The sequence below is a fragment of the Mauremys mutica genome, chromosome 12, assembly GCF_020497125.1.
Source record: "Mauremys mutica isolate MM-2020 ecotype Southern chromosome 12, ASM2049712v1, whole genome shotgun sequence".
Lineage (NCBI taxonomy): Eukaryota > Metazoa > Chordata > Testudines > Geoemydidae > Mauremys > Mauremys mutica.
This window is the reverse complement of record NC_059083.1, coordinates 39627787-39652999: the sequence shown is the minus strand read 5'-3', so window position 1 is coordinate 39652999 and position 25213 is coordinate 39627787. Positions and strand designations below refer to the sequence as shown.

Here is a 25213-nt window from a genome sequence, read left to right as displayed (position 1 = left end):
AAAGAAGACTGCGCTGGCAGCCAGTTCTATAGTAAACCTACTAAAGGTTTATCAGCTAGGAAAAAGGCATGAGAGTTACTGAGAAGTTAAAATAGGTAAAAATATAAGTACAGGTGAATCACAGTCTATAATTTCAAAAGGTAGCAGAGATGTAGTAATCTGTGAATTTCCAAAAACTCTTTCAGGGCTACCCAGAATAACTCAGGGGATCACCACCACCGCTTTGTTCAGTTATTCTGCCCTCTTAGAATCCAAACTGTCCAGAGGTGAAGAATTTTTCCTTGTGTCCATACTTCTAACTTCTTCTCACAGGAGCCAAGCTCACAGCAACCCTTCCCATGAAGATCCCTTCTTCGCGGGGCGGGGAAGGAATGCACTTAACGAAGTCTTTGATCCCTGGTCTCACACAATGGCTCATTTGCCTGTAATGAACAGGATTTAACCTCTTGTTAGAGACCCTTATTTGCACTATACAACAAGCCTTTTTCCCTTTTTGGTGAGTTACATAGTCACAGAGGTTTACAATGCAAATGCTTGCTATCACTTTATACCATGGGGTAGAGCTGAGTGAGAACAATGCATGCAGCATCCTACAAGTATTTTGTAAAACACTAAACACATCCCTATCAACTTAACCTCTATTATTTATTTGGTGATGCTAACACACACATAAGCAAGACTGGTTTTCAACTATGCATTTGTAAGTGTTCAGTGAGGCCTGGGGCCTTGGCATGAGCTGGCATCTCGTCTGCCAACATCACAGAAGGATTAATATTTAACAAGCTGGGCTCCCTGTTTCTTCCCCATAAGGATGTCACTGGTCTGTTGCAGGAAGGGGGGTCTGCCTCTGCCCCTCAGACCAAGCCCAAGGATTCAGAGACCATGCTGGTTTCACTAGTTCCTATGTTACCCTTTAAAAAACTTGACCATGTATTTTCTGCCCATGTAAGGCCCAGTGACGCTGCAACTCTGGACGCGTCAGGGTGTCTCCAGCAGCACTTCAACACAGGTCAGATCTGCAGTGTGGACGGAACCTTCTCCATATTCCATAAGCAGGTTAAGGCTTGGACTTCCACTGGTTTAGAAGCAAAGCATGGAGGGCCATAGCTCACCATGAAATCCAGAGGTAGCCCCCAATGACTATTCCTGTCAGACACACAGAGTCATCTTTGCTCACAATACGACCACATTTAGTCTGTCAGGGTTTGCAGAATTGCCACTGCAAAATACTGCAGGTGCATTCCGTATCCCACCAGCCGCCACCGACTGTCATGGATGTATACGACCAAGGGGTCAGATTTTGCCACAAGAATAGGCAACAGAGCCTCCACTGAGCCTCCAGGCTCCAGCACTCCTCCTTCTCACAGTGAGGTCTGCCCAGCAAGCCCCTGTGAGGCAGACGCCCTTTCAGAGACTTTTGCTCCCTTCAGGGGCCAACAGACTTCAGCAAGTAAGAATCTGCAGTGATACCCAGCAACCTTTTCCTTTTAATAGTCAGCTGGAATACAGTATTAGGAAGCCCTTAGGTTAGCATAGAGAGGCCAAGGTTAAAACACAGCCCATACAGGCCCCAAGGCTCCCTTGTCAGGGGCCAGTCTCCAGCACAGAAAGTCTCTTGGCAATCTAATGAGCGCAGGTGGCCCTCGTACAAGCTGTCTGATTGACTGTGCTTCCTGATGGGTTGCAGGAGTCAGCAGGCTGATGGTTAAGCTTTGTAGCAACAGTCAGCAATCCAGTGGCTACACAGTGCATTTTGTACCTGTCTGTAATCACTCCTGCTCCACCCCTCAGCTACTTTCTGGCTCTGACCCTCCACTGCGCCTTCTGACTGTGACTCTGATTAACCTTGGGCTTAGGCTTCTCACTCCCAGCTCTGACTCTTGGCTTTGATCCCAGGCCCACCCCATCTGGATCTAGCTCTAACTGGTATGCTGAACTCTTGCTCCAACCATTAGGCCATGACCTGGTTGCTGACATCCTATGAGACAGGCAGCTGTAGGAACCATCTTGGTGTCCTTCCTTTGTCTCTGATCCTTTGTCTTAGTTCCAGGTGAGAGCCCTGTTTCTCTGTGAGCCCAGTTCTTACCACTGCCTCCTGTCACCTCTGCCCATCGTTGGCCTGCTGCAGAGCCGTGCTGAGTTCACACGTTCACTCCCATTGATAAGTGTCAGTTGTTTAGTCCTTCAGACGTCTCCTGTCTCTGTCAAGGCTTCCATTGATTTGGACTGGTCCCAGCCAGTCCTGAGCGACCCATTCAGATCACCCCAGACAAACATCTCCTGTCTTATGCTTTGTTCCAATGGCAGCATTTTAACCCTTCTGCCCCCACTGGGTAGCAATACCAAGGTGAGAGGTAGAAAATCATAAAAACATTACAGACAGTTTCCACATTGTCACAATGGCGCTTTCTTTTGCAGAGCTGTTTTTCCCAAGGGTCAATCCCTGGATAGTTGCTCTGGGTGTGATCCTGGCTATTCTCATTGCCCTGGCCAGTTACTGCTTCTGGAGGCAACATGGAATGAAAGGTAAAGTTAGAAAGGGACAGAATGTGGAGAGAATGAGGGTGATTTTCTGTTTTGGGGTTTTTTCTTCCTTTTAAAGAGAGGGGTTGGCACAGGGACTGGGAGTCAATGTTCTGAAGAGAGATTTTGACACTGAGAGATGGAGTGAGGCTGAGGGAGAACAAATCATTCAACCTGAAGAAAATATCAAGTGCATTCACCCCTATAGCTCTCACCAAACAATCCAACCATGGCATTGTTGTTCACTAGTCAGCAGGGATCCATCCTGTCTCACCTGGAAACACAAATGTGACGTTAAATGAACGGCATGGCAGCAGATCTGGGGGCCTTGCAGCAGGTCTTTCCCCTACTGGTAGAGAATTCAGTGACGAGGAGGAAGGGTATCTCCTCGTATAATTTATTATCAGAATGTGCACAGGTCCTCTTTGTCTGGAACAGATGTGGCCAAAACTGCCATCAGGCAATTGCCCTTTGCACAGAAACCTCAGCTTGGGCACTGCCCTGCTACCGAGGAGCAGCTCCCTTGAGTGCTCCCGCCTAGTCAGTAAAGCCCAGCTCCACAAAGGGACATAGTTACCTAAACTCCTGATTTAGGTACCAAGTCTGTTTTAGGCACTGCTGCAATCCACAAAACCCTTTCTTGGCTGCCAGCTAACCTTGTAGGTGCTTAAACTCACCCAATGCCTACGTCTTTTGCAGTAAAAGTTCCCCAGGCACCTGTTTCTGCCTCTGGGCATGTGCACTTCTGCCTCAGTCTACACACCCAGATGCCTATCTAGGGTTATGTCTGGGTTTTCCCAGACATTGCCTCTTTTTTGATCTTCCACCCTCCGTCCGGGCAGATTTTTCAAATAAGAGGCAATGTCTGAGATTTTTGCAGGGCAGACATGGCAGCTCAGAAAAAGCCATCTCTATGCTCCGATTGGTCCCTTCCCTGCAGCCACAGCTGCCGGATCCCACCCACCCAGGCCCCAGCACCCAGCCCTGGGGAGGGGGAGAGGCCTGCTCGGAGGTGCTGACTGATGGGCTGGAGTTGTGTTCCAGGCCTGCGCCAGCCATCATGACAGGAAGCAACACCACCCCCAACCTCAGGTGTGAGACCCCAGTACACACACACCCTCCAGCACGCCAAATATCTCCTCCCAGTACCCACGCTTCAGCTCCCCCCATTACCCTCTCTAGCTTCATCTCCCCACCCCCCACCCACCCCACCCCCGCCCTCCAGCAGTGTCCTCTTTTGTGGAACCTGAAATACGGTAGCCTGTCTTACCCACGGAGCCTGATCTGACAGGTGTTCTCAGAGCACTCCTACCAGATCAGGACCCATACAAAATCTGGCCAAAGGAAGACCTGGTGGTGCCATCTCCCTTATAACCTTCAGCCCAGTGGTTCGAGAGCTCACCTGGGAGACTTGGATTTAATTCCCCCCTACACCTGATGGTGACAGATTTTGGATATGGGTCTCCCACCTCTCAGAAGAGTGCCCTAACCACTGAGCTGTGAGCTCCCATCTCCATCTCTCTTGAAGAGGTTGTTCCACTATGTATAACCACCTCATCATTGGGACCGACACAGAGAGACTCCAAGCCTGGTAGTGAGGGCCACCACCTGGGATGTGAGAGACCTGGGATGTGAGAGACGGGTAGTGATCAATGGCTCCATGTCTAGTTGGCAGCCGGTATCAAGCAGAGTGCCCCAAGGGTCGGTCCTGGGGCAGCTTTGTTCAATATCTTCATTAATGATCTGGAGGATGGCGTGGACTGCACCCTCAGCAAGTTTGCAGATGACACTAAACTGGGAGGAGTGGTAGATATGCTGGAGGGTAGGGATAGGATAAAGAGGGACCGAGACAAATTAGAGGACTGGGCCAAAAGAAACCTGATGAGATTCAACAAGGACAAGTGCAGAGTCCTGCACTTAGGAATGAAGAATCCCATGCACTGCTACAGACTAGGGACTGAATGGCTGGGCAGCAGTTCTGCAGAAAAGGACCTAGGGGTTACAGTAGACGAGAAGCTGGATATGAGTCAACAGTGTGCCCTTGTTGCCAAAAAGGCTAACGGCATTTTGGGCTCTATAAATATCAGCATTGCCAGCAGATCGAGGGATGTGATCATTCCCCTCTATTCGGCATTGGTGAGGCCTCATCTGGAGTACTGTGTCCAGTTTTGGGCCCCACACTACAAGAAGGATGTGGAAAAATTGGAAAGAGTTCAGCAGAGGGCAACAAAAATGATGAGGGGGCTGGAGCACATGACTTATGAGGAGAGGCTGAGGGAACTGGGATTGTTTAGTCTGCAGAAGAGAAGAATGAGGGGGGATTTGATAGCTGCTTTCAACTACCTGAAAGGGGGTTCCAAAGAGGATGGATCTAGACTGTTCTCAGTGGTACCTGATGACAGAACAAGGAGTAATGGTCTCAAGTTGCAGTGGGGAAGGTTTAGGTTGGATGTTAGGAAAAACTTTTTCACTAGTAGGGTGGTGAAGCACTGGAATGGGTTACCTAGGGAGGTGGTGGAATCTCCTTCCTTAGAGGTTTTTAAGGTCAGGCTTGACAAAGCCCTGGCTGGGATGTTTGAGTTGGGGATTGGTCCTGCTTTGAGCAGGGGGTTGGACTAGATGACCTCCTGAGGTCCCTTCTAATGCTGATATTCCATGATTCTATAACCCAGGGAGCCAGTCCTCGAGTCTCTTTAATTGTTTATATGCAGTGGCATAGCTTCCTCAGAAGAGATTGAAAGAGCCCCACATCAGAATATCCCAGGGCTCAGTGGCTGGTTACAGCACTCTCCTGAGAGGGAGAGACCCCCCTGTCAAATCCTTTGTTCCCTGCAGGCAGAGGGGAAATTGAACCTCGGTCTTCCACATCCCAAATTAGGGCCAGAACCACTGGGCTAGAAGTCCGGTTGCAGCTCTTCCTCTGGCCATTTTGTATGGAGTTAGGCAGGCACTTAACTTGCTCTCACAAGAAGCAGTCTAGGCACCTGACTTGGAATCTGTTTTCCAGCTGAGAATTGCCAGCAGGGTTAGGCACCTCCCTGCAGCCTGGACTTAGGTGCTGAACTCTGAAAGGGGGTGGGGCTTAGCACACACCCCTCAGATCAGCATCTCCCATTGGCCAACTTAGGTGGCTCCCTGCCTAACATGCTGGCTTTTGTGAATCCCATTCTAAGGCATCTCTCGATTCTCTCCCCATTCATTGTATAGGTATAGGGAGCCTGGGTGACTAACACAGGCTCTGTGAAGCCCAGTGTCACCACTCCTAGAGTCTCTCATGAGCTAGCCCCTGCCAGTTAGGTTCTGAAATACCTCTGTGGATTTATTTCTAAATGCTTTACAAATCTTGTTTCCTTTCTGCCCAGTCTCCGGAGCCATTCTGCTTGGGAGAACCCAAGATCCAATCTCCTGCATTGCAATAACATCTCTGCCACTGACACAGGGAGAGCTGGCCCTTCAAGGCAGCTGGGGCTCATCTGCACCTGTATCTGTGGTTTCTTTGAAGCAGAGGACTGCGGAGCCCCCAGGTGCAGCCCTCAGTATGGCCAACCTCAAAGACTCAAAAACCATGAGTCAGGCCCCTGAAATCATGAGATTGACTTAAAAATAATAATTTGGGATTCACTTTATTTGCCTTCTGGTTTTGGAGCCTTTAGCGGTCACGTTTTCAGTTCTTTCTCCCTAACCACAAAAGCTAAAACTTAGTTTTGTTTTTTCTGGTAAGTGAAAGCAGAGATTCTCACACAATCACATGACTCCAGGAGCTGGAGTGCTAAGGAAAAACCAACTATAGGAGACTTGTGATAAAATCAAGAGGGTGGCAACACTGATGCCACAATCAAGGATCCTCTTTACCTGGAACAGATATGGCCAAAGCTGCACACAGGCTCTTTGTGCAGAAACCTCAGCTCAGACACCACCACCCTGGTACCAAGAAACAGCTCCCTTGATTGCTCTCTCTCAGCCACTGAGGCCTGGATCACAAAGGTATTTAGGTGTCTAATCTCCAGACTTAGGCACCTAAATCCCTGTGAGGAGGGACATTTGACTAGGATCAGCTGACTTCTGGGATGGGGTGGACTTAGGCCCTCCCAAAACTAGAGGCTCACCCTCTCCATCGAGCAGACAGACCACAAGACCTCACTTCAGAATGGACAAGTGTCAGGTGACTCTGTGACCTGTGCCAGCTATATTTCCCATGCCCACGGCTCCATGGAGGAGCCTCCAGCTGGTATCCCTGGCAGGTCACGTGACCAGGCTGGAATATAGGCTGGTGACCAGGTGCAGGAAAAGACCTGGTCTGGGTCTCTCCACAGCAACCTGGCAGGAGGCTTGTCACACAGCCAGAGAGGGGCTTAGCCAGAAGAGGCCCTGGGGAGAGCGGAGAAGCAGCCAGCCTGGGAGAGGCTTCAGAGAAGCCCAGAAAGCCACAGGCCGTGTAGGAAGTGGGCCAGAGAAAAGCAACTCACGGTTACTGAACACAGTGAACAGCCCCAGCATATCTGGGGGGTCCCTGGGCTGGAACCCAGAGTAGAAGGGGAACCCAGGACCTCCCACTGCACCACCTGAAGGAGATGGACATAAACCCCAATGGTGAAGGGAGGAGGACTGACTGAGCCCTGGACAAGGGACTGCAGAGTTGGAAAGATGGAAGAGGGCAAGAGATGAGCTGTCTGGAGTCTAAAAGGATTATTGAGCCCAGGGAAGGGCTGTGACCCAGTAGCAGGTGGGGAGAAGCAGATTGTTCAGCTGTTTTGCTCATTGGAGTTTTGTTGATTCAGGAAAAGGGAAGGGCCCTGATAGAGCTTTGGCCAGAGAACTAAACCCAGAATTACTTGACCACAAGTTATCCCTCCAGCAGCTGCAAACTGCAGGCCCACTGGGGAGCCTCTGTCTGACAGGGGAAACTGAGGCATGGCAGCACCTCCATGCTGGGGAGAGGTATCCTGCTATTGCACACACTTCAAAGTTAAACCAGTGAAACCTTGTGTGTACACCTGGCCGAAGACAGACCTTCTCTCAACCTCTCTCTCACCAGCCAGATCTGAGAGGAGTGTGACTGGGGCCCAGGCAGCAGGGGTGACTTTTGGGGGCAGACCTTTAAGTGGCCACTGGAGGGGATATGTCACCCTGTCCCCACTATTATCTGCTACTGTGACTCAGTCCCAGGCAGAGGGGACACTGAGTGCAAAGGCCCCTGGACAGATCTGTCTGCGTGTCCATTTGTTGGCTGTCTGCCCCTCTCACCCTAGCGCAGTGGTTCTCAAACTTTTGTACTGGTGACCCCTTTCATATAGCAAGCCTCTGAGTGAGACCCCCCCCCCAATAAATTAAAGACACTTCTTTATATATTTAACACCATTATAAATGCTGGAGGCAAAGCGGGGCTTGGGGTGGAGGCTGACAGCTCGTGACCGCCCAGGTAATAACCTCGCAACCCCCTGAGGGGTCCCAACCCCCAGTTTGAGAACCCCTGCTGTAATGTGATTGTGCTGTAGTTAACAATAGTGATGTGCCCATAAACATGATGGTGAAATCTCACTTCTCGCCCTTTTCTCCCCCTAGAGATGCTGCGATCTGACCTGGCGAGACAGAAAGGTCAGTGTCTGGCCAATGGGGCATGTTAAACATTTTATGTAGCTATTTGCAAACAATGAAGAGATGAGCAAGTATCAAGATTCTCTGTAGATGGGTCATTTGCAGTTACACCAAAGGGAGGTTATTATGACTGACATCTTGAGATTATCACAGAAACGTGATTCCCTCAGGCATCCCTGCTGTACTAAATAACCCAGCATTTATCAACTGGCAGGTCATGACCCTCTGGAGTGGGGTCACGAAAGGCTATTGTGTTAGGGGCTGGGGGATTGTGAGGTGTTGAAAATTTTACAACAGTTATAAAGCAAAGAAAATATAATGTCCAAAATAACTTTGAAGCTGCTAAAACCTTCCGAGTTTGGGAGGTCACATACAGTAATTGGATGAAGGATGAATTCAAACTGGAACAGGTTCAGAGACGGGCTACTAGGATGATCCAAGGAATGGAAAACCTGGCTTATTTCTTAATTGAGAGTTGAATGGGTAATTTCAGCTAAGGCTGCTGCAGTGTAGCTGTGAGTGCTGCAGCAGGGCCAGTGCAGAAGTAATGTTTAGAATATAAACCACAAGCCCAGTGTCCCATGTAACCCTTTCACTGCTGTGCCAGGGTCACTGCTCGACTCTGGGTTGAAACCAGTGTATGATTGGCTCCCTCTCTCAGCAGAGGTGACTCTGAAATCTCACTGGGGATTCCCCATTAAACTCCCTTGGGCTGTGTCTACACACAAACTTTCTCCAGTTTAACTGAATCAGTTGAAAAGCACCTTGAGTAAAATTGGTGCAAGCAAGGTAGGGCTTTGTGAGTCAGTGAGCTCAATCCCCAGACAGATTTTTACTCCAGCTCCTTAGAAGATTGAACTCCTAACCTGAGGTTCAGCAAGCCAATGCTCAGACCACTGAGCTATCCCTGGGCAACTGGTTTTGTGTCTTTATTGCAGTTAGCCAGGCTCTTACTTAAGTGATGCCTCCAAACTGCCCCCCCCACACACTCTGAGTTTAGTGGGGCTTTCAGTCCAGGGGAGCTGGCCCATCTGGGGCTGAGGGTTAGAGCCTGGGTAACACTTTCACTTGGGCTGGTAACCTGCCCATTCTGCACTGAGGACACAGGTTAAAACAATGCTGACCAGGGGCGGCTCTAGCTATTTCGCCGCCCCAAGCACTGCAGGCAGGCTGCCTTCCCACAGCTTGCCTGCAGGAGGTCCCCAGTCCCGCAGCTTCAGCGGCGCACCTGTGGGAGGTCCTCTGGTCCTGCGGCTTCGGCGTACCCGCTGCCGAAGCCACGGGACTGGCAGACCTTCCGCAGGCATGCCGCCGAAGGCAGCCTGACTGCCGCCATTGCAGGGACTAGCAGGGCATCTCGCACAGCTTGCCACCCCAGGCATGCGCTTTGAGCACTGGTGCCTGGAGCTGCCGCTGATGCTGACAGTCCTCCAGTGCCGTCCCATGAGTCCCCTGGCTGTGCCAGAAGCACAGAGAAGTTCTTCCATAATTCACAGGGAAAAATTAGTGTGGCTCAGCTGACTCAGCACGGAGAACCATGGGATATGTTTCCAGCAGTCCTAGGGACTCACACAGGGTGCACAGCACCAGTGCAGACACAGTAACTGGGGTAGGGCTTTGCAGTGGGGCTGCTCACACCCAGGTTAGGTTAACCCAGAGGCTCTGACCCAGATGCTGATCACCTGGGCTAACTCTGCAGTGAAGACCTACTCTAGGTGGCATTTCAGACTGAGGAGGGGATACATCTGCCCCCTTTGGCCACAGGCAGAGGTGACTTAAATTTGGGAGGGAAAGGCCTTGATTTCATTATTCTAAACCCAGCAGCCTTCAGGGCAAGCAGCTGCCTCAGTGCACTCTGTCCCACTTTCTGTCACTACATCAAACAGTGAGGGAGAAGCACACTACTGAGTGCTTCTGATCAAATTATCAGCCATGCAATAGCTCTGAATTCTGTCACTATAAGGCTTTAGAGTCTACAACCTGAGATAAAGGGGGCAGTTCATCTCTCTCAGATCACAGGTTTCAGGCTCTCTGCAGACTCGGGCAGACATTGCTGTTTTGTTACAGATGGTTTTCTTTGAAAGTATTTCTTTTTATTAGGGATTTTTTTAATTAGTGTTTATCAGTTAAACCCAAAAATCAGAAACACCAATTACGGAGCACAACTATGTGGCAATTTTTAAAAAGTGAAAATAATGTTGCTAAGCAAATGACTGCATAATCACATTACACAAGGGCCTGACAATAATACAGTCAATGGGAACATTGTAAGCCTGTGTATGTATAGATAATTGTAGAAAATACTCCTGTAAATGTGCAATGTGTTAAATCAAATCCTCTTCTTTATGATTTATTTGTAGAAGAACATCGTGAAGAAATAGGTAAGGTTTCTTTGTTAATGTTAGCGAGGAGGGAATATAACATACTTCTTAAGCAGCTGTTGAGGGCTCTTATCAAATGGAACACAGTCTGCTTTATACTGCATGCAAAGTAGAGCTCCACCATAACCCCCTCCGATCTACACATACTAGCTATATTTACCAGAGCCCCAGCCACTGAAATACCCTGGGGATTTGCTTCCTTGTCATTGGCAGAAGGGATCAGATGAATGTATTATTTTGTCATTCACTATATAGTTAGAAATATTATTATGACTTAACATTCCCCCATCACTAACTTCTCCATCAGAGACATTCCCCATCAGGAAGGTGGTAGCCAGGAAGAAATTGGCTGCACAATGGTGGGAGCTGGGGTTAGATGTATAATTGTGAATTTCTAAACTTTCAGACATTTAAGTTGCGATTTATTTTTATAACATTTCATGGCAGATTTTCACAAATGCATTAACTTAGAGTTGACATTTAGGATAATTACCTAGGTACTGTAATGTGATTTTGTATAGTAACTCTTGACCTGTACATGCAGTAAACAGAATCACACAGTAGCTTCTTCCCTAGTCTGATCTGCCATGGCAAATCTGGCAAAGATTCTGTCTCCCACAGCACCAGTTGCTTCAGGGAAAGGTTCCAGAAACCCCAATAAGACAATCATGGAACACCCTGCCCTGATGGGACCTTTCTTCCTAGCTCTAGGCAGTTCAGGCTCAGCTTATGCCCTGAAACAGGAGGTTTTACATCCTCAATAAGTTTGCAGTTCTAACATACTGTGACTGTCCTCACTCTCCCTAGATATGTATAACGCTACTCAGCTCTTGGTCTGAGTGATACCTGATGGTGAAGAGTCACTGTGTATTTCTTGGAGAAGTATTTCAGTGAAATTGAAAGGCAGCAACTTAAAAAACTGGTGGGGAAATGTTGAGAGAGGGTGAATAGGACCATCCGATAATCGATTTACCATCTCCGTGCTATTCATTAGTATGTGCACTTCTGCCATGTCCTCTGCTATGTCCTCTCTGAACAGTCCTAATAATAACATCTCTCCCCACACTGAAATATTTCCATACTATTAATTAACACATTCTCCCTTCTCTGAACCCCTCCCCTCAATGTCTGCTCTATCGTGTTGGAGAGAGTGACCAGCAGAGGCACCGACTTTCTAATGTGCAGGGGGATGCTCAATCCCCTGGTTCTGCCCCAGGCCCCTGCCCCACACTCCACCCCTTCCCCCCAAGGCCCCACCCCGCCTCTTTCCACCCCATTCCACCCCCTCCGCTGAGTGCACCTGGCCCTTGCTCCTCCAGCTCCCCCCTCAGTGCCTCCTGCATGCCACAGAACAGCTGATCTGCGGCAGGCGGGAGGCACTGGGAGGGAGGAGGAGGCACTGATCAGCTGGTGGGTGGGAGGCACTGGGGTGCAGTGGGGTTGACTGCCAATGGGTGCTCAGCACCCACTATTTTTTTCCCAGCCCTGGATCACCCATGGAGTTGGTGCTATGTGTTCATCTAAATGCTTTTGGATTCTATTTTTAATTATAATTTCAGCCAATTTACCGGGATCTGAATTTAAGTTGACTGGGCTGTAATTCTCCTTATCACTCTTGCGCTTTTTTAAAAATATAGGTGCCACATTTCCTACCCTCTTTTCCTCTGGGTCAGTAGCTGATTCTAATTAGATGCATATTTTTGCTAGCAGCTCAGCAGTTTCATTCTTAACACTCCTTCAGGACTGCTTGTTATGGGCTGTGCAAGTGCCTGGAACTGTTGTGAATGCCTAGGTGCATCTTTTGTCTAAAGAGCTAGACTCCTTTTAGGTTTTTGAATCCCAACCCTTTTTATAAGCATGGTTTCAGATCTATTTATTTATTGTTTTCTAGGGAAACTCTTCACTGAATTGGGGCTTGGTAAGTTCCATTTCCTGCCCCCCACATACACACCCTTAATATAATCCGTGTTATATACTGTGTCCTGTTCAGCGTGTCTGTGCTCTGGGGAGTTCTCATCTCTCTCTGTGTTTGCTTTCAGGGTTGAGAAGAGCTCAGCTATATGCAGGTACTGTACCTAACACTGACACTTTATTCATGTCGGCATCCCACCTGCTCCTGAGAGCTCTCTCCTCACTTCCGAGTGCACCAGCACTTCCATAGCAAAAGCAATAGGCTGGAAACAGCAATGTCACTGGGAGTGGGTGGAAAGGGGCAGGCCACACCCCAGGTTTATTGCAGAGCAGGGACATGGCCTCTTTGGGAAAGGGCTGATTGGTGAGGAAATGCTGCCCCCTAGTGTCACCTTCGCAGAGTAGTACCTGGGCTCTGTAGGATGCACATTCTTAGCTGTCCATAATTAAATAGAAGGAAATTGTGGTTAAAGCTTGGTCTGAGCATGGTGATGCGGCTGTTGGGAGGAGAGCAGCAGCATCACCATGCACAGAACAAGCTGTAACCACAATTTCCTTCTAGCGTAACAGGACCAGACAAGAGTTGTTCATTATCTCCATGGATCTGGGGGGAGGAAGGCCCTGTCCTCACTGCAAGGGCAGACAGCTTTTTATAACTGGCTTGTGACACTCCCCTGAACCACTTACAACAAACTGTGCCCAGCCCATGCGGCAGCTTTTCTGCCTCACAGCCATGGCTGAGCTGTGTGTGTGTGTTTGTACCCAGCATGCTGTCTGACTGTGTGTGCGCCCTGGTGCATGCTGGGAGAGTCTGGGCAGTTCCAGCAGAGATCAGAGAGCCTGGGGCCATTCACACACATTGCAGCACCACTGGCCAGGAGGAACATGCACTCCGGGGTATCCTACCACACAGAGCTGGTGGGAGGGACACCCAGGGCAGTTACACAAGCACTGCTGGGGGTCCTGTTAGGGTCGCCACCTCGGAGGTGCAAAAAAACCCAGGACATCTGCCTGCTCCACATACACCATCTGTCCCCTCACCCCAGGCACTGTCTCCCCATCCCACCCCCGTGCACTGTGTCCCTATCCCACTCCTGGGAGAGGGCACTAGCCCCCGTGGGCTCCTGTTCCTGGGGCTGAGCTGGGACCCAACCTCGCCAAGCAGGACATGGTACCAGATCTACTCTACTCCCCCCCCCATCCAGGCGGTGACCCTCACATCCGGTACCTGCATGGCCCCGAGCTCCCCTCCCCATCTCACTCACTGCACCCAAGCTGCCCCATCCCCAGGGCTCCCAGACACTCTGCACCCAGAGGTCCCTCTGTGTAGGCACCACCACCCCGCAGCTCCTCTGCTACAGTCACTGACACACCCAGGACTTGTCATGTCCTGGACAGACTCACAGATTTCCCAGGACAGCGACCTGAACAAAGGGACAATCCTGGGAAAACCTGGACAGGTGCCAGCCCTAGGTGCTGTCCACACCGCACAGTAATACCCAGCCAAGCCAGCTACAGGCAGCCAGACATGTGCCAGGCCAGGTCACTGGCAGGGACGCTGAGTTGACAGGGTCACTAATTGTGTTAACTCTCCAACGTGCCCCACACCAGGCTTAGAGCCCCCAGGACCCAGCCCCAGAACAGCTGTAACAGACTCATAACAATGTAGGGCTGGAAGGGACCTTGAGATTTCACCTAGTTCAGCCCCCCACACTGGGGCATGGCCTAGACCATCCCTGACAGTGGTTTGTCCTGTTCCTACAACCCCCCCAGTGACGGGGATCCCACAGCCTCCCTCAGACCTGGGTCCAGAGCTTCACTGCCCTGAGAGTTAGAAAGTGTTTCCTCATCTCCAGCCTCAGTCTCCCTTGCTGCAGATTGTGCCCATTGCTCCTTGGACAGGCCCTCGCCCTGCCCGCTGGGGGCACTGGGGGTGTCACCAAGTGTGAGCATCGCTGTTATCACACTGTGGGGGAGAGGGGAACCAGCTGGCTCTGGGGGCAGTGAGGGGAGCTGGGGCCTTTCACTCTTCAGTCCCTGATCCCAGCCCAGACTCAGAATCCAGTTCCCAGAGGACAGGCGCGCACATCGTAGTTTACATTAACGGCAGCCCCACCGGCCACCTCCGCAGGGAGGCCAAGAACTGAACACCGCAGGGACAATTCTTCCCCAGGGAGAGGGTCCAGCAGATGTCAGGGCTGAGTCATGTTGCCAGGACAATGGGAGGCTCACAGGGCCGCTGTGACAGCCTCGTACACTCAATACACAGAGCTCCAGTAGCCAGAGTGTAAACCCCACTCGTACCCTCAGCACTGAGCTCACGGGCACTGCCCCAAGGCCCCCTCTCCACACCAGAAGACGGGGTGCCAGGGGGCCATGGCCCCATCACTTTTAAAAGTGGGAGCGTAGGCCTCCCCCTTTTTACCGGTCATAAGGGTTAGGGTAAGAGAGAAACAACCAGGGGGGGTGGGGTCTTGGGGGGAAGAGGTAGCGCGAGGAGAAGGGGCAGTGTGAGGGCAGAGGTTCAGGGAGAAGGGGTGGTGCGGGGGCAGGAGCTTGGGGAGAAAGGGTGGCGTAGGGGTGGGGCCTTGGGGAGAAGGGGTGGCACGGGAGAGGGGCCTTGGGGAGAAGGGGTGGCACGGGTGAGCAGGGCCATGGTTCAGGCACTGGTGGGCCCTCTACTTTTAGGGAGCTTCTGTGACTCCTGGGGAGAGTACCTCCCGGATCCTGATCCCAGGGGCCAGAGGCGCCAACTTTCTTATGTGCCAGGAGGTGCTTGACCCACACACTGCCCCAGGCCCCACTCCCACTCCACCCCTTCCTCCAAGGCCCCACCCCCACCCTGCCCCTTTCCACCCTGCTCCACCCCCACCCCACCCCACCTCACCTCTTCCTGCCCTGTTCCGCCCCCTCCCCCGAACGCACTCTGCCATTGCTCCTCCCACTCACCCCAGTGCCTCCTGCAGGCCACTGAACAGCTGATCATGGCAGGAGGGAGGGGGAGGCACTGATCATCAGGGCAGCTGGTGGGCGGAGGTGCTGGGGGGAGAGGGAGGAGCTGATTGGCAGGGCTACCATTGGGTGCTCAGCACCCACCACTTTTCTCCAAAGTGTCTCCAGAGTCTGGGTGTGAAAGTTCCCAGCATGTCTGATCCAGGGCTGGTTAATGAGAGTGAGGAGGGTGGCTGGTGCAGTCGTTAGATGGAGACACCTGAACCCCTGGGGCTCTGAGACAGTCTCAGTGACCATTATCTGCTCTGGGAGATGCCCAGGTGCAGCTGCGGAGGGTCTGTGCTGCTGGCAGAGTCCAGGGGACAAATCACTCTGGGCAGAGAGTTCAGGCTAGAGCCGAGACTCCATTTTCAGCCTGATTTGTGGGGGTGAGATCAGAGGCCCAGAGGAATTTTTCTACCCAGGGCAAATTAAATAGCAGCTGTGGAGTGTTTCATAGCTGATGTCCTGAGTCTGGCCTGCACATAACTGCATTTCTGGGGGTGTTGACAGTCACCCACTGCAAGTCACTGGGGTTTGGGCTCCTAAGTTGCTCAGACAGGTTTGCAGTGGAGCTGGGTCAAATTTGGGTGCAAATAGTTTTAGTCGACCTGAAATAAAAATTTTCAGCAAACAAACTATTTGCAAATCCATGTTGAGTTTTCTGAATAGTTTGAATGGACAGAAAAAGGTGCCGCCGCTTCCCTTCTAGCTTTTAGCCCAGTGGCTGGGCCCTCAGCTGGGAGCCCCAGGTTCAATCTCTCTGTGTGATGTGGGGCAGGAATTGGAATGTGGGTCTCCCCACCTCACATGAGGGCTGGAACCACTAGGCTCCAGGTGTCTGATGTGGGGCTCCCTCAATCTCTCCTGCTGAAGACACTCCCTGTGTCTAAACACTGCCATGGGCACTGGGCCAGAGTGTGGGAGTGAGAATGATTCTGCAGCCTGGTGGGTTGGGCCTCCACCTGGGAGCCCCGAGTCCAGCTCCCCTGTCCCAGTGACCCTGTAATTATTGATCCATAACCCTAGTGAGGGGAGGGGTTATGGCCCCTGGCACAGCAGTGTCTCAGCCATGACAGTGCTCCAGTGCAAACCCCTAGTGCAGACGCGCTGCGTGGGTGTGAACTGGGATTGGCCCCCGGTGCAGCTTCTCCCTGATGCAGGGGGCAGGATCCTGAGGATCAGAAACATCCACAAACACACATGTCAAGATCTGCCTGACAATCCTGAGAGATTTGATTATCTGATTATTGTGTCTTTGTCCTGTGTGTGGGGAAGGCACCGACCTGCTCTTAGTAACACACCAACCACACATGGCCCCAGACTAACAGAGATTCCCTGGGGCCTGCCCCCCATGTCATCTCTCTACACCCATGGCACCTGCCCCTCCCTTACCCTTCCCGCATCCCTGTGATCACCTGGCCCCTGCCTCTATTCTCCCCCCCTCACCCCACCCCCTCCTTTCAACCCCTTTCAGCTCCCCTTGGCCCCTGCCCTTGTCTCCCCACTGTGTCTCCGTGGCACATGCCCCTGCCCTCCACCCATCTCTGCCCCTCTAGAACTCTCCCCCTTTGTCCCCCTGCCCTCCTGACACCTGGCCCTCTCCACCAAACACCCTCTGAACCCTGGCACCCACCCATCACTTCACCCACTTCTACTTCCTGCAGGCCTCCAGACAGAAATTCTGGGCCCCGGGACAGAACCTGCCCCCAGGCACACACAAGCTGCACCAGCGTGGGCACAGTCCGCTTGACATTAGGGTGGTGCTCTGCCTGCGCTGGCTGGTGCCTAGTGAGCTGCCGGCTGCACTGCTGGCCGTGCTCTTCTCGCACAGCCAAGGCTTCCATGTGCCCACCTGTCTAATCATGCAAACCCAATGACCTGTGCCCTGCCCCTCCCCTGAGGCCAAGCTCCTGTCCCAACCCTTCTCCAAGGCCCCGCCCTCACTCACTCCATCCCCCCTCCCTCCGTCACTCACTATCCCCCACACTTACTCACTTTCACCAGGCTGGGGCAAGGGGTTGGGGTGCTGGGGGAGGTGTGGGGTGAAGACTCTGGGAGGGAGTTTGGGTGCGGGACAGGTGCGGGCTCTGGGAGGGAGTTTGGGTGCAGGTTCTAGGCTAGGGCAGGAGGGAGTCAGGGGGTCAGCACTTACCATGGATAGCTTCCAAAAGTGGCCGACACACCCCTCTGGCAGTGGCTTCTATGTGGGGGGCCGCTGTGATGGGTTCGGTCACAGAGACCCCCTTGGGACTGTCACCTGATGTGTTGAAAGTACCTCTGAGCCGGTTTTCCCTGTCAGCTTGGGACTCCAGAACCCTGTCTTGCTGAGCCAGACACACAAGCCTGCTGCAACACATCCCCAGGTCTGAACCACATCCCCAAAGCTGCAGGCTTTAACTGAAAACCACACAGTAGGTACTCCTGTCTCCAGCACCCAGATGCCCAGCTCCCAATGGGATCCAAACCCCAAATAAATACATCTACCCTGTATAAGCTTTATACAGAGTAAAACTCATAAATTCTCTGCCCTCTATAACACTGATAGAGAGGTATGCACAGCTGTTTGCTCCCCCATCACTTACTCTGGGTTAATTAATAAACAAAAGTGATTTTATTAAGTATAAAAAGTAGGATTTAAGTGGTTTCAAGTAATAACAGACAAAACAAAGTAAGTTACCAAGCAAAATAAAACAAAACATGCAAGTCTAAGCTTAATACATTAAGAAACTGAATACAGGTAAATCTCACCCTCAGAGATGTTCCAATAAGCTTCTTTCACGGACTAAACTCCTTCCTAGTATGGGCCCAATCCTTTCCTGTGGTACAGACCTTGTTCCAGCTCAGGTAGTAACTTGGGGATTTTTCATGACTGGCAGCCCCCTTTGTTCTGGTCCACCCTCTTTTATAGCGTTGGCACAAGGTGGGAATCCTTTGCCTCTCTCTGGGTTCCCCTCTCCCCTTCTAAATGGAAGAGCACCAGGTTTAAGATGGATTCCAGTATCAAGTGACATGGTCACATGTCCTTTGAGACTTCATTACTCACTAGCTGGCACCCACATATACAGGAAGGCTTCCAAGTAAATAAACCATTTACAACCAATTGCTCCAGTCAATGGGAGCCATCAAGATTCTAAGCCACCATTAATGGCCCACACTTTGAAGTCCTATTGTAACTATGCAGAGTAATACTTCATATTTCTAGTTTCAGATATAAGAATGATACATACATACAAATAGGATGAACATACTCAGTAGATTATAAGCTTTGTAATGATACCTTACAAGAGACCTTTTGCATAGCGCATATTACAGTTACATTATATTCACACTCATGTTATGAAAATATGCTTATATGGAATGCAACGCAAGCCAATGGGAGCTGTGGAGTCGGCTCTCGGGGCAGGGGCAGCCCACGGAGAGCCCCCCCAGGGGCCACCGGTCACTTCTGGGTCTGGCGTGCAATGAGGGTGGGCAGGAAGCCTGCCTTAGCCACACTGCACTGCTGTCCGGGGGCCCCTGGGCCCTTTTACATTGCCCGGCCCCCATGGCAATTGCCCCCTTTGCCCCCCCCGCAGCGGGCCTGACCACCTGGCATCCACCTCTCCCTTTTCCCCCTCTGATCCCATGTCTCCCACCCTCCCGTCACCCCGTGCCTACCACTGCCCTCACCCCAGATTCTCACCCCACCCCTCATCCTCCTCTGCTCTCCTGGCTCCCGCCCTTCTCCTCACCCCCATCCCAACCCTCGCCCACCTGTGCCCACCCTTCTTCTAACCTCATTCTGATCTTCTCTGGAGTCCTCCCATCTACTCACCCCTCCCTCTGCCCAACGGGTGCCAGCCCCTTCCCCCTGCCTCCTTTTGTCTGCCCCCTGCTCAACCCCCCTCAATCTCCCTGGGACCTGCCCCTCCCTTTGCCCCCTTCCTGCCTGCTGCCCACCCCCCTATGCCCCACTGGCTCCCCTCCCCTCTGCCCCAGCACCCACTTCTGCCCACCCCCCTTTCCCTCCTTTCGCCTGATCCTTCCTTTCCCTCCCCTTTTGTCCCCTGGCACCTGCCCCACCCCCTTGGGCAGCCACCCCTTCCCTTGTCCCCTCTACCCCCTCATGCCTTCCCCTCCCCTTGCCCCTTGTTGGCCCTGGTCCCTGCCCCATCCCCCCCACCAGTGTCCTCCCAGTGTCCACCTCTCCCGCACTCTGCCCCCTCCAGTGCCTGCCTCTTCCTTCTCCCACACTGACCCCCTCCCCTCGCCCCCAGCACAAGCTCCTTCCCTCACCCCCTGTGCTCCAGTGCCTGCTCCGACCCTCTGGGTCCTGCTCCTCCCCTCGTGTTCCCTCACGCTCACCTTGGTGCCTACACCTCCCTTCACACCCCTCTGTCCTCGTAGGGCCTGCCCTTTTCCACACTCCTCTCTCTGCCCCCTTGTGTGCACCTGTTCTCTCACCCCCCAATCAGCCCCCCTGCCCTGCTTGCATCTGCCCCTCTGCTCGACCCCCTGAAACCCTTCTGGGATCTGCCCCTTCCCACCATCTTCCTCTTGGTGCCCTCCCCTCACTCCCCCCATTCCCCTCTGGTGCCTGCCCCACCCCTCACCGCCTTTGTTCCCTGTTCACCTGCACCTTCCCCCATCCCCTCCTTTGCCCACCTCATGCCTGCCCCTTCCCTTGCTCCCCTCTAGCCCCCGGTGCCAACCCCTCCTTTTTCCACCCCCTCTGCCTCCCTAGTGCCTGCCCCTCCATTCACCCCTTCTGTCTGATGGTGCAACCCCCTTCCCTCTGCCCCCCTCTGTGCCCCAGTGCCTGCCCTTTCTCTTGCCCCCCTTTGGACCCTGGTGCCCACCTCTCACCTCTTTTCCCCTAGGCATCAGCCCCTCTTCTCACCCCCTCTACCCCCTCATCCCCCTAAGCTCCTTGGCACCAGCCCCTCTGATCGCCCCACTCTGTCCCCTTGACACCTGCTCCTCTCCTGCTCTGTCCTCCAGTGACCGCCCCTGCCCTAGCTACCTCCTCTCCCCCGGTTCCTGCCTCACTTTGTCCCCCTGGTGCCTGCCCCACTACTCATCCCTCCACCCCTGGCACCTGTCCCTCTCCTCGACTCCATCTGCCCCTCTGGAGTCCACCCCTCTCCTCATTTCCCCTGCCCCTTGGAGCTCCCCCCCATTCCCTTACACCCCTTTGCCCCTGGATGCCTGCCCCCTTCTTCTTGGTGCCCACCCTTCCCCTCTTCCCAAAACCTGCCCTCCCCACCCACGGGTGCCTGCTCCTTCCCTTGCCCCCCATTGCTCTTGTGCCTGCCCCTCCCCTTTCCGCTCCCAGCATCAGCCTGGTGCCTTCCTGTCACTCTGTTGCCCTCCCCTCCCCCACCCTCACTGACACATCCCCCCACACCTTCCTCTTGTCATTCCCCTCAAGTTCACTCTCATGGGCAGACAGGGCCCTGAGTCTCCTTAAAGGGCAGTGACCCCCCAGCACAGCAATTAATGGGGATGCAGGTTAATTTCCTTTGATCCCAGTGACCAGCCCCTGCCCCGGCCCTGACTCTGTGACTCTCTCCCCAGTGGACATGACTCTGGATCCAGACACAGCAAATCCCTGGCTAGTCCTGTCTGAGGATCGGAAACGTGTGAGATACGGAGACACACAACAGGATCTGCCCGACAACCCTGAGAGATTTGATCCTTTTCCCTGTGTCCTGGGCACTGAGCGGTTCACGGGCGGGAGGCGTTACTGGGAGGTGGAGGTAGGAGACAAGACTAGATGGACTCTGGGGGTTTGTAGGGACTCTATGAGCAGGAAGGTCACACCCACACCTGGGAATGGATGCTGGGTCATGTGGCTGAGGGGTGGGGAATACAAGGCTGGCACCTCCACCTCTCCCCCCATCTCCGTGAGCGTCCAGCCCAGCCGGGTGGGGATTTTCCTGGACTATGAGGCGGGCGAGGTCTCGTTTTACAATGTGACTGACAGGTCACATCTCTTCACTTTCACTGGCACCTTCTCCGGGACTCTCCGCCCTTATTTCTATCCTGGTCACAAAGCTGGGGGTACAAACGTGGCTCCCCTGGTCATCTGCCCAGCCCCAGCTCAGGCCGAAGGGAATCTCTGCACCTGACAGTGACCCCGTGGCACAGACTGACCCCTCCCAGCATTGCTGATCTTCCTGCCCCCCCCCCCCAACACACACAGTGGTGGGAGCCAGTTACTGCAGACTACTGGACTTTCTGTGCTGACCGGATGCTGCCTGTTTCCCTTTTCAACTGGAGGTTCCAGTCGAAAACCAGACACCTGGCAACCCCTAGCCCTCACCTTTCCCCATCCCCTGCCCCAGGGGTAGCAGATGGTGTTGGATCATGGTCATTCACTCCTGTCAGAATTTTCTATCCCTGTGAAATCTCAATGTAAAATATGAAAGAAAAAAGATTAGTCTTGTATTTACATCTTGTTACAATAATATTTTATAAATTAGAATATTTTCATTTACATTTTAACAGTATTTCAAAAACAAGCACGTAAACATATTTTTAGAAATGTAATTTTTTACATTTATTTTTTGATTCCTCCCTCAAATCTATATTGAAGTTTAACTTCTCTAAATAATGTCATTTGTATTTCAACTGTGAAATTTTAAAATATTTATCTTAACAAAATAAACTATTAAATTGTCAGACTGGGGCATTCAGTTACAATGTACATGTGTCAAAAACATCACAACTACACATATGTGCAGCTGCTCTCTGTCTCTCTCTCTCCCCCTCTCTTTATTGCGTTGACTGGTTCTCTCTGAAAGGCAGGGCACATACGTCCACCTCCTACACTACATCTTTGAAAATTAATAGGTGAAAAAAATGATAGAATTAACTTAAATATATTGCTTATATAATCTTGTGTGGGTTAATTAATATTCTTTTAAAAATCACATGAATTAATGCTGACAGAAGTTCAGTTTGTAGCTACATATAATTGGTAATCAAGATATGATACTTCCTTTCTTTTTCTCATGTCAATGAACAAAACACAATCCTCAACCTCAAATGCTGTTTTCCTATATACAGAAATCTCTTCTACAATCTCCATTTTTTAGTTTTATTTTTCTTTAGAAATATTATTTGCAGGCAATGTACTGTCAGTGTCCACTGTTGATTTCAATGTACTGACGGGCTTTTCATGTTCTTGGTTATAAGGTCACAACAAATGTAGTTTGGTAAAGAAATAGAGAAGGGGGTGTACTCCTTTACTGAATCATCACAAATTAAGTGCCAGCATCTCCAATACAATTAAGTTAATGACACATAGCATGAAATCTGGTGAAGCTTTATTTGGAAACCTTTCTTCTCAGCTGCAAATCAGTCAAAAGGGTGATTATTTTCTTTGTACTCTAAACTGCATATGACAAGAAAAATAAGTTGCTCTGGGAAATTTATCACAATTCCTCTGGGTTCTGTCTACAACCTTCTGGAATGCTCTGTGAAAATTGTGACTGATTGGTCTAATTCCTTGAAATTAATGATTGAACCTCATTTCTTGAAGAGCTACTGAGCAGAGTTTTAGGGGAGGCACATAATATATGGAGATATACTTATCTCATAGAACTGGAATGTCATCAAGTCCAGCCCCCTACCTTCACTAGCAGACCCAAATACTGATTTTGCCCCAGCTCCCTAAGTGGACCCCTCAAGGATTGAACTCATAACCCTGAGTTTAGTAGGCCAATGCTCAAACCACTGAGCTATCCCTCCCCCATCACACAGTATTACTAGGACTAATTTTTGTTTTAAATGTGATGCGTTATGAACATTTTTCAATGTCATAATTCAGTTCTGAAGATTTATTCACAATATGCCATTCATGGCAGTGTGCCCTAAATTTGATGGATTCATTTGTATTTATTTTCAAATAATCAAGATAAAAGATAATTTTAGGGTGTTTTTATCCTGTCTGCTGGTGTCTAGGTGGCATGGACTGCTGAAGTTATGTGTTTTTCCTAGTTTTTAAACAGGGAAATTTTAATCTAAAAATAGATATATCTGAAGAAAATTTTAGGGAAAAATTACCTGTGTTCCTTTACACATAATTCAGTGAGAAATAGGGAATTACTGTGTTTTTTATACAATCTTATTGTGTTAGTGAAAACCAGGTTGTATATTAACTTATTTTCAAACATATTTTCCCATGTACTATCTGACAAGACATAGAAAATTAAAAATGAATGTTGCCTGCAATCTCTTCATGCCACTTCATGCTGTAAATTGTGACAACACATTTTTAACTATGAATGGGCTCCTGCATCAGTTCCTGCAACCCTTGGCTGGCAGACTTCTGTGTGAATTAAGCAGCAGGCAGTCTGCCGGGGAACCTCCACCAAGTGTCTTTATTACCATTTATTGTGCATCACAAGATAGCAGCAGTTACATGGAGGCCCCTTCCTGCTCCCTGATTCAGACTTATACAGCTGCTTTCTTCTCAGCGCTGAGCTAGTGACCTCATCAGGCTCCCTACAGGTGCAAGTGATCCCCTCTGCCCTTCCAAACCCAAACTGCTCAGTCCCTCCTCCTCTAACTGCACCCGGTGCCCTGGGTGTTCTCAGTGACCAGGGTGCTGGCTTCCAAAGGGCTCAGTTTGTAGCTGCTAACAGCCCCCTGTCACACGGCCATGCTTGTGTAATTGACCATATAGTAAAAATAACACCAAATGTTCTAGCAGCTCTGATCATCACTTTGAACTCTACTGCCCTGACCTCAGGTGACCAACCATCAGACCCACTCTTTAAATTATCTGGGAATTTAGAAAAATACCTTCTTGTTTGCTCAGCTAGGTGTGGAGTGCTCTTGGCGAATCTTTCCAGGTGACCATGCCTCCACGCACCAGGTGATCCCCAGTATGGAGCAATGGCAAGATGCTGGACCTCATCAGTGTTTGAGGGGAGGAAGCTGTCCAGTCCCAGCTGTGCTCCAGCCATAGGAATTATGATACCTTTATGCAGATATCAAGGGACATGATGAAAGGAGCCATAACCAGGACACACTGCAGTGCAGGGTTAAAGTGAAGAAGCTGCAGAATGCCTACTGCAAAGCCTGCGAAGCAAACCACCGCTCTGGTGCTGCCCCTGCGACCTGCTGTTTCTACAATACTTGGATACTTGGAGGCGACCCCACCTCCACTCCGAGTACCACCATGGACACTTCAGCGCCCAGTTCAACAAGGCAGGAGGAGGAGGGGGAAAGGGGGACCAAGGGTTCTGAGGAGGAGGAAGAAACCCCAGAATCCCTAGGTGCATGCAGCCAGGAGCTGTTTTCAAGCCAGGAGGAAGGTAGCCAGTCGCAGCAGCCGGTGCTTGGGGAAGGACAAACACCAGTGGCGGTTCCCGGTAAGTGGCTTTTATTTTGGGAAGGAAGTTATTCTGTGCGGGCTCTTGGGGCGAGGAGGGTTAGAACTGCATGCATGCCTAGATGCGGAATAGAACGTTGATGTGCTCTCTCACATAACGGTAATCGGCCTCAGTGATCTCTTCAAAGGTCTCTGCCAGAACTTGGGCAATGCGCTTGCGCAAATTCCATGGGAGAGCCACTGTGGTCCTTGTCCCAGTCAGGCTAACATTTCCACGCCACTGTGCCATGAGGGGCATGGGGACCATTGCTGCACACAGGCAAGCTGCATATGGGCCTGGGCGGAAGCTGCATTGTAGGAGAAGACCCTCCCTGGCTTCCCACATCACCCTCAGCAGCAAGATATCTTTCAGGACGAACTCCTGTGGAAAATGTGGGGACAGTGTTCAGTACAGGGGCCCCCTGCAGCTGTTAGCTCTCCCCAAGGC

The 25213-nt window shown here is 51.2% G+C and overlaps 1 protein-coding gene across 1 annotated transcript in view; it reads left to right on the top strand.

Moving 5' to 3' along the window:
• Positions 1-22018, top strand: part of LOC123345198 (butyrophilin subfamily 1 member A1-like) — a 36520-nt gene extending 14502 nt beyond the window's left edge. Inside the window, exons 6-11 of the mRNA XM_044981902.1 lie at positions 2419-2526; positions 8086-8118; positions 10479-10499; positions 12391-12417; positions 12539-12565; positions 20961-22018. Coding sequence (XP_044837837.1) covers positions 2419-2526; positions 8086-8118; positions 10479-10499; positions 12391-12417; positions 12539-12565; positions 20961-21514 — 770 coding nt within the window. The 3' untranslated portion in view covers positions 21515-22018. The remainder of the gene's footprint in view (positions 1-2418; positions 2527-8085; positions 8119-10478; positions 10500-12390; positions 12418-12538; positions 12566-20960) is intronic.
• The last annotated feature ends 3195 nt before the right edge of the window (positions 22019-25213 follow it).